The sequence below is a fragment of the Macrotis lagotis genome, chromosome 8 (genome assembly GCF_037893015.1).
Source record: "Macrotis lagotis isolate mMagLag1 chromosome 8, bilby.v1.9.chrom.fasta, whole genome shotgun sequence".
NCBI lineage: Eukaryota > Metazoa > Chordata > Mammalia > Peramelemorphia > Peramelidae > Macrotis > Macrotis lagotis.
In genome coordinates, this window is record NC_133665.1 from 27,242,435 (window position 1) to 27,255,290 (window position 12,856).

Sequence of the window (12,856 nt, forward strand, 5' to 3'; positions counted from 1 at the left end):
CCAGTCAGACAGTACTACAGGCAAAACATTTCTGTGTTAGATCTTTTATCATTTTTCTCTGAGGACATTTCTCTCTCAGTTGCTTCTTCCACCTATATTTTCTAAACTCCACTGGCAATTATCAATGGTTATTACTGATGTATAAAAAGTACATTAAAACAAAGACAAAGACCTCCCACAGTCTGACGCAATAAAGGCTTCAGACTTCCATGAAGCAGCTCAGGATTACTGACTTGGGACATTAGATTGAGAGGTTTCAGTGGCACATCTCTCCTGGTACCTCATGCTCAAGTAGCCCAAACAGCATCATCCCACAGTCTTGACCCTCTTTTTGTGGCGATTGTCTCTGCATGTAGTTCCTTTTTTTCAGATCTTAATGGCTTCTTCAGTTTCTGTTTCTCCAACATCAGGCTTCTTCTGTTCATGTCACTGGGAGTTGAATTCCTCTGCCTCTTCAACTAAGTGAACTGGCTTTTCTGGTACACTGAATCATGACCTATCATTCATCATCCTTTCCTACTGTTTCCTTTATGATTCATTCAAGGGTTAATTTGTACCTCACTGGCAGATGATGGCATTATCATGCTTCTGTCAGAGTCTGAACTTTTACAGAGCATATCTTTGCACTTAAGTTATTGCTATTATGTACTCTATTTTTCTAGAGACTTTTTGCCTCACATTATTTCATAAATATCTTTGTATTTTCCATTTTTATCCATCTCAATTGCATTATAATGATCTATTCCATTAATGTAGCACAATTTATTTAACCATTCCCTTGTTTCTGGACATTTAGGCTGCTTCCTTTTTTGTTTTTGTCTTTTGCAAGGCAAATGGGGTTAAGTGGCTTGCCCAAGACCACACAGCTAGGTAATTATTAAATGTCTGAGACTGGATTTGAACCCAAGTACTCCTGACTCCAGGGCCGGTGCTTTATCCACTGCGCCACCTAGCTGCCCCAAGGCTGCTTCCTTTTTAAAATAATTATATATATATAAAATGAATGCTCCTTTGAAAATTTGGAACACTTCTTTCCATCTTCTGTTCTCTCATCCACTAGTTTCTTCAACACTATGCTCTCTAGTTTTCTTCTTATTTCTTTGACTATACTTTCTTGACCTTCTTTGCTGGTTATTCTTATTTTTTCAATCCCTGAAGACTCCAGTATCAAATACTTTCTATCTTTTCAAAACCTTATCTATGATCAAGACTTCAATTACCACCTTCACCTCAAATTTATATTTCCAGATTCAGCACTTTAAACTGTCTATCTCCACTTGAATGTCTCACTGATATCCCAAACACAACATGGTCAAAACTGAACTCATCATCTTGTCTCTACCAAATTTGCCCTTTCTCTAAATTTCCCTATTTCTGTTGAAATTCTCCCAGTTACATGAACTTGGAAAATCAGCTAACTTTAATGCCTTCCTTTTTTCCTGCTCCTCCTGATTCCAACAAATGTTAAATTCTGTTGTATCCTTCTGAACTATTTCTACTATGTATCATCTCCTTTCTGTTTACACTGCTGCCACCCTAAGTTCAGTTCCCCATCAACTTTCCCTTGGACTATTATTACAAAAGACTTTGAACTGCTCCATGGTCTAGTTTTCCCCTTTTATTCCTTATCTTCTATATTAGTGATATCAAACTCAAATAGAAAAGGGGAATCACTAAAACTATATATAAGTATCCCTATGGCCCATATTAACTTAGAAAACCACATATTAACATTATTTATGTTCTATTACATTTTATTTTGTTAAGTATTCCCCAATTACAATTTAATCTAGTTCAATCCCTGCTGGAGAATGTTGCTGGTCACAATATGGCCAGTTGCCGTGTTTGATACCTCTGGCTCTAATCACTTCCAAAGTCATCTTCTTAATGCACATTACATCACTGCTGTGCTAAAAAAAAAAAAGAAAAAAGAAAAACCCTTCAGGGGCTCCCCACTGGCTACTTAATAAAATACAGGCTCATAAGCCTGACATTTAAAGCCCTCTGCCATCTGGTTCCAGCTCCCTTCTACAGTCACATCTTTGGGACTCTCTTTGTGTATTTTATGCTCTGGCCAAACTGGATTATTCACTGTTCTGTGATCTTATCCTGCCCTCTCCTGCCTAGAGTATATTCCTTTAAACTCCTCCTATCGACAACTTTCTCTACTTTTAGGACACAAATTTACCATAACCTCCTCCACTCAAAGAATTTCCTAAGCTCCTCAGCTGGAAATTATTCCTCAATCCTTGAATCACTCAAGCCATCCAAATTTGACTTATCTTGCTCACTTAATTATTTCCTAAATTGTATTACAGTTATTCATAGATAGACTTCATTTCCCCCCTCCCCCACTAGACTGAGGATAGGGATAGTATAATTTTTCGTATTTTCAATCCCTTGCCCAGAATCCCATTTTTCTGACTTCTCTCTTGCATGTATCTTATCCTGATTTTTGCAATTTTGAAATTTGCCTTGCTCTTCTGCGACCAAGTTCCTGCCTTGCACATTTGTATACTGGTTACAATACCTGGGTCTCTGTCTTTTCCCCCCTGAACAGGCCATCTTGGTTCTCTAACAAGGATACCCACTCCTCTCAAACTAGGGGTTCAATTTCCCTTTCCCTTGATCTTCTCAAGGACCGGAGAGAGGTTCCTTTGGCCATCAATTGTAGCCAACCAACACGTACTTATCATGTACCTATTATGAACCAGACCTGTGAAGGAAATAGTCCCTTGCTCTTAAGGAACTCATACTGAATTGGAAGAGACAACACAGATTTACATACAGAATAAATTTGCAAAGTAATTTGGTGGGAAGTATCCTAGAAGTTTGTGTGGGGGGGGGTGCTTTGGAATCGGGAAAGGTTTCATATACAAGGTAGTGCCTGGGTTGAGTCTCAAAGGCAACGAGGGGATTCTACAAGGAATAGGTGAGAAGGGTATGCAAGAAAAGCATAAGGGATAGCCAGTGCAAAGACCTAGAAATGAAAGATGGAATGTTTCATGTGAGGAATAACAAAAATTATCAGTTTGATGAGATGGTGGTTCAAAAAGGTCTGGAAAGGTGGGTTGGACCAGAGTGTAATGGGTTCTGAAAGCTGGCCTAAGCCTCTGCTACTTTTGGAACCTACATCTCTTCGGTGAGGTTCTATACCCATTGACTGTCATTGGCTTAATACTGACTGCCTACCTGTCCATACCTCTATTTTGGCTTGCTTCTGTCCCTTTCCTGATTATCTGCCCTAGTCCTGATTAAGGGGCAGCTTTTCAGGAGTTTCCAGGCCTGGCTTTCTGAGGATCTGACATCCCACCATTAGACTAAGCCATGGTTCATTTAATCTTTTAATGTATATCAAGTGTTTAATAAGAAGAAAACTAGAGAGAATAGTGTTGAAGAAACTAGTGGATGAGAGAACAGAAGATGGAAAGAAGTGTTCCAAATTTTCAAAGGAGCATTCATTTTATATATATAATTATTTTAAAAAGGAAGCAGCCTAAAAGTCCAGAAATAAGGGAATGGTTAAATAAATTGTGCTACATTAATGGAATAGATCATTATAATGCAATTGAGATGGATAAAAATAGAAAATACAAAGATATTTATGAAATGGCATGGAGGATATAAAAGATTATAATACTGAAACAGAATCTGACCTCAAGAAGTGGGTACTCTAGGGGCCTCTTTCTCAGTGAGCTGCCCCAGTAACCACATGCTTATCCTAGGCCAGCAGTCTTCCCTATTTTACTCCAGGCAACATGTTTCTGTGGAGGGACAAACTTAATACATCAGTCACAGGTCCAGGAATGGGTTCCATCTTGGTCAGACCTTAGAGCTTCATCCAGCCTGACATTTTTGCTGGGCATGAGTAGGTTCTTCTAAGAAGGCTATTTTTAACTAGTCTTGAAACTGCATAAAAGAGTATTATTTTTACCCACATTTTCCAGTTGAAGGAAACTCTTCAGTCTCTGGTTTCCTGTTTTGCCTGCTTCCCCTGGCACCAACTAGGGATGAATCCTAGTTGACCTGACTTACCTTGGCTCAGATCCTTGACTAACCCTAGAATTTAATCCCTGCCCCTATTCTGGGGGGCAGATGACTATGTCTGCCAACTCCTCCATTGGGAGACCAGGAGCCTGGGTATATAGGATAGTTGGGAATGCAGGAACAAGGAATTGCCACAGGGAGATAATGAAGATTTAGGGTCTCAGCCACAGGATATACCAGAAAGAGGATCATTTGGGACTTTTCTGCTGCCTCATGGCCCCAGGCCATCTGGACAAGGACAAGACCTGGGATGGGGACATGCAGCTGTGAAGGAAGAATGAGAAGAGCAGAGAGTGTAGGCTGTCTGAGGCTGACAAGAGAAGCCTGTGCTTGGGAAGGGTTCATACCGATTGTGAATACATTCATTTCCTCTGGACCGTGGGTGGTGGAGCCCTCTACATTTAGCTTGATGATGTCTGTGTGCATCAGTTCATTCTGTGGGCAGAAAAGACAATGGGTAGTGCCATTATCCATCCTGAGCTCCCATAGGTAGTATTCCCACTGGCTGTGATGGTAGAGGGAGAAGGATCAGAGAAAGTGGACCTGGGGATCCTAATTTCTAAAAAAGGAAGAGAGCTTGACTATTCTAATAATCTTAAATCTTAGAGCAGTCATTCTTAAACTTTTTAGTCCCAGAACTCCATTACACTTTAAAAAAATTATTGAAGATTCCCCCTCCCCACCTAAGCTTTTTTTTTAAATGTGTATTATGAATACTGATATTTACTGTATTAGAAATTAAAACATCTTAGTATTATTATGAAAACAGCTTTGAACATAGAGATCCTCTGAGAAAGGTTCTTGGGAACCCCCAGAATCCTCAGGATTCTGAGACATATTTTGGAGTCCATTGACTTTAAGAGGAGAACCTCATGAACAAATTGGATTTTTATGTGAGTTCAAGTCTTGAATGGTGGAACATATATATATATATATATATATATATATATATATATATATATGTATATGTATATATGTGTATGTGTGTTACATGTGTATGTATGTATGTATTTCATATATATATATATATATATATAATATATATGTTAAACATTCCCTTTTCTATAACTCCAGGGATATTCCTGGGCTTCTCTTACACCAATGGACCACTAGCAGTGAGCTAAAGACTCCACTTGATTGGGGTATGAAATTACTTCACAAACCCTCCATGTTCAGCAGGTTTAACTGGGAAATTTTATAAGGAAATTAATGTTAATTGGAATACTAAAGCAGACAGGCACATAGGTAATTCTTTGAACTGATTTGGTTGATCCATGTATATTCAGCTTTTGTCCTCATCTGAGGTGTAATGCACCAGCTCCCTGGTAGCATCCTCAACCCCACAAGAAGTTGGTCTTGGTTCTATCTCTTGTAGTCTGGCTCTAGGCCAGACTGTACCTCTATTCTTCAGGATTTCCCGACTTGAGGAAGGAAGTTTCCTTGGAGACCCAAGGTTTCAGGCTGCTTCTCTTCAGGTCCTTTTACCTCTTCCTGAAGGTCTCTTTGATGCTGGTTCTACTCTATTTTTCCCTATCCTAGTCCATTAGTCTGGTATGTGCTTATCAGCTAGTTGCACAGGGCTGTTTTACCCTTTTATAGAGTTTCACTTATTTATCTATTATTCAGAGATGACTACCACACCCTGAGCCTTAGTGCCTATTTCTCATTTTAGGGATTACCAAGAACTTTACATAATGGTATTTAAGACATAATTATGTCTTATTACTCTGTGAGGCAGGCATTATAGGCCTCCCTTTTCTAGAGACAGAAACTGAGACTTGGGGAAGTTGCATAATTTTTCCAAAGTCAAACCTAGGTCATTTTCCTAACCCTAGAAAAGTGACCATCTTAAATTTAATGTTCTTGTTTTACCATACTCTTTAACTGACTAATTCCCAGCAAAGGAAAAGTCTATCACTTACTAAAAATGAGATCTTGGGTAAGTAAGCTTTTTTGGGTCTTAGTGCATTTATAAAATGAGAAGGTTGCTTTGGATCTGTGATTCTTAATCTGGGAAAAGATTTCAGATGGTTTGAAAACTTGAATAGAGAAAAAAATTCCATCTTCATTTTTACTAAACTTTAATGGAAAATTAGCATTTCCTTCAGTGATTTAAAGGAGGCTCCATAGCATTCATTAGATTTCCAAAGGGGTACAGGACATACAAAAGGTTAACAACCCATGGTCTAGATAATTTCAAAGGCCTTCTTTAATTCTTACCTTAGATTGAGCAGAAATATAACCCTTCTCCTTAGCTCTGCTACCATCTTGTTTTTTTAATTATTCTGAGGGTCTTATTTCCCTAACTAGACAATATAGTCGTCCCTTCCACCTTCCTCCCCAAATCTGAACTTCTGGGAGTCTACCTTCTGTCAGAGATCATGGATGAAAATACAAGACCCAGATGACACTGGTTGTAGGCCCTGGAGGGGTGTTCGTGGGGCCTGGTTAATAGAGATAGGATCTGAGTAATAATAGGATGGGCCTATGGTTTGAAACCAGGGCTGGGGTTGGGGTGGGGAGGGTCAGACACTAGGCACAGCCCCAGTACTTTGAAACCCTGGCTAGTGTGAGAGAAAAGCTGGTGCCTTCCAGCTCAATTCCAGCTCAGGATCATGTCCTAAGACTGGGTATTTCTAATTAAACCTTATACATCCTTCAGGGTCTTACTTAATTCTCATCTTTTGGAGTCCTTTTCTGACTACTTCAGGCCTCTTTGGGTCATCTTTGGTTTCTGAACCTTAGACCCATGCCTTAGCAAGAGTTTCTTTTGCTCCGTTCTGGAAAAAGTGGTCATCCAGGTCCCAGTGATAGGAAACTCACTGCCTAATGGGTCAGTCATGATATTTTTGGATGGCTGTAATGGTTGGGAAGTTCCTCCTTCTGTTGATCTGCCATCTTCTTAGCTCCGACACTATTTGTTCTTGAATTATTCAGCATGAGTTTAATCTCCCCAACTAGACTGTGACTCACCTCCCCTTCCCCCTTCCTGGTTGTATCTGTCCCTTCTTCTGTTTCTGCCCTAGCATCACCTCAGCATGGGGCTTGACCACAGTAGGTCTCAGAGAATGTTGGCCACCCCAAACTGTCTTGGGGCACTCACACTATCCAGTTAAGGGTCAGTCTTCTATCTTCTTCATCCCTTGTACTGGAAGGGTCCTTGTTGTAATTCTTCAGAACTCAGTTCAAATGCTCCGTCCTCCATGAATACTCTGTCTTTCTGTGTTTCTGTTTCTTTCTTTCTGTCTGTTTCTCACTCCCATGGTTTAAAACAAATCTTACTTCATCAGATCTTGAATAGCAGTTTGTGTTATTAAAATGTACTTATGTTCTGGTTTATACAGGCTTCTTTGTGTGTGTATATATATCTTATTTTTTCGCTAGCTGGTTAAAGGTGATGGCAGGAGCCATCAATATTTGGATCTCCTATGTACATAGTAGGGGTTTAAATGGTCACATTGAATTATTTTTGGGAGAGAAAGATTACATGTTAGTAGGGATTGGTGTAGATGAATCATTAATACTTTGGTTCCTAGAGCTAGGGAGGACAGGACTCCAAGGGACTGAACTAAGAAAATCAGGATTGATGTTCAAATATTAGTGGGTAGACAAGATAGCCTGTGGTGAGACTCCCTCCATAAGTCACTTAACCAAGTTTTCTGAATGCTCTTGGCAGGGCTGGCCCGGGGCAAAATAGAAAGGTTGGCTAACTTGATCTCCATTATTCTCTACCACTCTTTCATCTAGTTACCCCTCTCCCTTTTCTGTGCATTTCAGTTCTTTCTCAGAGTTTTCTCAATGACCATGACCATGAATCCCTCTAATCCCTGTAAAAACCTGGAAGGAAAAGAAAATGAAGAGCAGGATACAAGGAGAGGAGTAAAGATGACAGAGGAGTGTTTATTTTTGTTCTCTTCCAAAGAGTCCCAGGTTTCTGGGGGAAAGAGAATTCTATCCAAGTACAGATTAGATCATAGGATCACAGGTTGAACTGAAAGGGACCTGGAAGGATGGCAAGTCCAACTCTTCATTTGATGGATGAGGAAACAGGCACAAAGAGGTTCTATGATTGCTCCAAATCACCCAACTAGAAAATATCTGAAGTGGGATTTGAACCCAGAGCTTCCTCATTCCAAGTCCAGTGAATACTCTTGTACCCTATCCACTATTGTTGCTGTCTCTCCCTCCAATAGGGTTAGACATAAACAAAGACACGAAGCTGAAGGTATGAGGTGGGTTGGGGGGGGGGGGATAAATTACCTTCACCAGAGTCCAGGATACAATCCTCCCATCAGATGAGACTGAGAAAAAGTTCAGATTATTGTCCATGTCGTCCTTCTGCCACCTGACCTGAAATAAAATCAATTGATATAACAATGGAACCTTGAACAGGTCTGTGAACTGGGATTCTTACATTCCAGTTCCCCCTAAATCTTAGCATGTAACTAATTTCCTGTGACTAGAAAGTTTTGTACTTGGAGCAAGTACCAGACCATAACCAGGGCAATCCTCAGATGAGGGGTAGAAGGAGATGAGAGATGGCTCAGGAGATAGAGTTCTGGCCCTGCTATCAGGAGGACCTGAGTTCAGATCCGGCCTCAAACACTAGCTGTGGGTCTCTGGGCAAGTCATTTAACCGCATTTGCCTCAGTTTCCTCCTCTGTAAAATGAACTGAAGGAGAAAATGGCAAAGCATTTAAGTATCTCTGCTAAGGAAGTCCCACTGGGATCATGAAGAGTCAGGCATGACTGAAACAACTGAATATCAAAACCAGATTATAATGGCAGAGAGAGCCCATGCTTCTGGGCTATTGTTTTTACACTTCTCATGCGATAGATGGAGTCCATTGTGTCCAATTCAATTTAACAAGCATTTAATAAGTGCATACTATGTGTCAGATGCACTACTAGATCCTAGGGACACAACAACAAAACCAAACCTTGCATTAAGGGGAAAAAAGCTGGCTGGGAGGCAGAGATGGTGGACATCCCACTGTGCCAGATGGCAGTCTCCTGTTCTGATTAGTCAGTCTCAGGAGCTGGGTGTTGAGCTTTACTGTTTCTATAACTTCAGAGGAGAGCCTTCCTTCCCTCTTGCTTTGCAGCCTTCTAACTCAGAGACCTCTCTCCATTTTCCTGGTCCTCCTAACCTTTTGTGCTCCTCGTTTCCCCTCCTTAAAAACTTCCAGAAAGGAGATTCTGGGTACTGGTCTCCATTACAGAGTGGGTGGGAACAGAAAGGCAATGAGAAGTATTTACAGAAGGATTGAGGTAGAGGAACTTGGTAGGGAGAGAGGAAGAGGAGAAGCCAGAGCATCAGCTACCAATGGAATAAGGTTTTTTTTTTATTAAGGCATTTAAAAAAAAAAACCTAAGTTTTTCTGGCCCTATATCACTGAGGAAGAAAACAGGGAAGAGAAGAGAATAATTATCTGTTAATTGTACTAAGTTTATAAATCTTATTGCATTTGATCTTTACAACATTTAAAAATAGTATTGCATTTGATCCTGCAAGGCAGGTTCTATGATACCTATTTTAAAGTTGAGGACACGGAGGCAGTTAGAAGTTAAGTGACTTGCCCAGGTTGACAAGCTAGTAAATGTCTGAGGAAGGATTTGAAAACTAGGCCCAGCTCTCTGATCTCTGCACCAACTGGGCAGCCTCTTAGGTATGAAGCCTTCATCATGTAGCTCCTGTCCACATGGTTTTCCTCAGAGACAGGATGTTGTGATCAAACTGAATTATCCCAAAGAATTATAGACCCTTGAAAGTTGAAAGACTTCTTAGAATCATCTAACCTAACTTCCCACATCATGTAAAAATTCCTTTTATAATATTTGTAATACAAATATTTGTAATGGTTATCCTCAAGGTTACCACCTCAAGAGATTGCTACTGGTTTCATTATTGGACAATCCTGATTGTTAGAAAATCCTCTGTACTCATTGGTCCCTACTCTGCATTTGAAATCATATAGTATGTCCAATTTCTTTTCTATATGACAGTCCTTTAGACATCTGAAGACCCTCAACCTGGTTTAGCCCAACTCCTGAGACAATTTACTAGGGTGTGGCCACTGTGCGTGCCACAACTTCTTGGAACCACAGGTGAGAAATGGGAAAAAGTGGATGAGCATTGATGAAAAGGGCTTGACAAGCCTTACAATAGAGGTGCTAGATCTTGAACACCTCCATGTACCCCACTATAATATCATCAGAATGAACAACTTTGCTTTATTTAAATTTAATTCATGTGCAAGTAAAGACATAATGTCACTTGTCCTCTTTAAAAAGAAAGATGAATATTTGAAAACAGCGCGATTCTTATATTTTCTCTTTTTCACATAATATCCTGGCATCTAAGAGAAGAGGAAGGGCACTCCAAAGGTCTCCTTGACTCAAGGATCTCCTTTAAAATATCCTCAACAGGAGCCATATGGTTTTCATTTCAATACCCCCAGTGATGGGGCACTGACTACCTCTCAAAGCAAACCGTTCCACATGAAAAGAGTTTTACTGATGACTTCTGTTTTAAAATCACAAAAATTTTTGCATATCCCACTCACTTATTTGTCCCCAGTGAGTCTTAACTCATAATAAAGAAAAACAATTCAGCAAAACCAATTTGCACTGTGTCTGCCAGTGTATGCCCCCCCATCTCTGTGCTTCATTATCTTTCCAAGGAAAAGAAGGTTCTCCTTGCCTTTTCTTTGGAGCCAGATTGTTCATTTTATTTTTACAACATTCATATATGTTTTATTGTTAATTTAGGTTAAAGTAATCATTGTGGGTATCATTTTCCTGGTTCTGTTTATTTGGCATCAGTTCAGATATGCCTTTTCCTATGAGGCCAGGTCTAGAGCTACAAGAACTCTTAGAGATAACTGACTACCTTATTTTTCACATAAGAAAACTGAGTCTCAGAGAGGTTTTAAGTAACTTGTCCAAAGTAAAATTGACAACAAAGAATAGAATTGGGATTTGAACTTGAGTTCTCTGGTTCCTAGTTTAGCAGTCTTTCCATTGCATCATGAGGGGCAATAATATTTCATTATATTCAAGTACCACAATTTATCCAGCTATTCCTCCCACTTTGTTTCTAGTCCTTCATTACTATAAAATTTGCTGCTAGGACTATTTTGATATACCTACATATATCCATAATATACATATACACATACATATATGATATATGTGGGGTATATATATGCATGTGTATGTGAGTATAACCACATGTATGTATATATACAAATACATTACCTTTCTTTCTGTCTTCCTTGAATTATAAACCTAACAGTGGGATCTCTGGTTCAGTATGGACATTTCAGGAACTTTTTTAAAAAAGCAAATTGTTTTCTGAAATGATCGAATCAATGCACAGCTTTACCTACAGTGTTTTAAGTGTGACTGTTGTTTTTTAGCCCTTCCACCATTGACTATTTCCACCTTTTGTCATCTATGTCAATATCCTAGATATGAGGTTAACCCTCTGAGATGTTTCTCATGTGCATTTATCATTAATGATTTGGAGCTGTCTTTTACATGGCTGTTAATTGTTTTCAATTTTGAGAGATGAATGAATAGACTGTGACTACTTATCTATTGTTAAATTTCTCTTGGTTATCTAGATTTGTATTCCTTTCCTATATATCTTGACTACCAGACTTTTATCAGGGTTTATAAATGAAAACAAAGACTTCCCTCTCCCTCAGGGTATTTGTTGTTTAGTTCTTTTTTCAATCTAGTCTGTCTCTTTGTTTCCCCTTTTGGGGCTTTCTTGGCAAAGATAATGAAGTTGTTTGCCATTTCCTTCTCCCTCAAAATAGTTTCCTTCTCATCCTAGCTCTAATGGTTGTGTTCATACAAAGGTATCTAAATTCCATGTGATCAAAATGTGCCCATCTTTTGGGTTATTTTTAATCTTTCTTTTGGTTAAGAAACCTCATATTACCTAGGTTGTGAAACTTCCTTCCATTTTCCTCTATTTTTAAATAAAGTATGCAATATCATATTTAAGTTAAGGATTCATTTAGAACTTCTTATAGTGTTATTTTTTTTTGGCAAGGCAGTGGGGTTAAGTGACTTGCCCAAGGTCACTCAGCTAGGTAATTATTAAGTGTCTGAGGTTGCATTTGAACTCAGGTCTTCCTGACTCCTAGCTAACCCTTAATTTTTTTTTAATCAAACTGATTCCAGTTTTTCTAGCAGTTCCTTGTCTCATATTTGGGTATTTGCAATTTTTAATTTTTATGGTATTGTTTCTTATATCAAGCCTGAAAGCCTAAATTTTACCTCTTTTCAACTTTCACTCATTGAATGTGAATTACTCTCTGGAACCAAGAAGGTGAGTCTAATTTCTCAAACACCTGAGGGACAGTTCTTAAAATATTTGTAAACAACTATCTTCTCATCCTCATTAAAAATTCTCCTTTCCTCTACCAGATCTAAAATTATATTGTAAAGCATCAGTCATCAAAACTAGCTGGTATTGGCTAAGAAATAGAGTGGTGGATCAGTGGAATAGACTAGGTGTAATAACAAGAAATGATTATAATAATCTGCTTTGATAAACCCAAAGAGTCCAACTATTGGGATAAAAACTCTCTCCAATAAAAACTGTTGGGAAAATTGGAAGTTAGTAAGGCAGAGATTTGGAGTAGACTAACACCTCATACCCTATACCAAGATAAGATCAAAATGGATACAGGAAATAGTCATAAAATCAATATTATAAACAAACTAGGAGATCAAGGAATAGTTTACCTGTCAGATCTATGGAAAGGGAAGCAGTTTATGACCAAGGAAGAGA

The 12,856-nt window shown here is 39.0% G+C and overlaps 1 protein-coding gene across 3 annotated transcripts in view; it reads right to left on the bottom strand.

Annotated features, from left to right (window-relative positions):
* DNAI1 (dynein axonemal intermediate chain 1) overlaps nt 1-12,856 on the bottom strand; it is a 258,163-nt gene that overhangs the window by 37,349 nt on the left and 207,958 nt on the right. For all 3 annotated transcript variants that reach the window (XM_074196569.1, XM_074196568.1, XM_074196570.1), the window contains exons 14-15: nt 8,308-8,397; nt 4,395-4,482 (exon numbers count right to left, since the gene is read on the bottom strand). In XM_074196569.1, the coding sequence (XP_074052670.1) occupies nt 4,395-4,482; nt 8,308-8,397 (178 nt within the window). The remainder of the gene's footprint in view (nt 1-4,394; nt 4,483-8,307; nt 8,398-12,856) is intronic.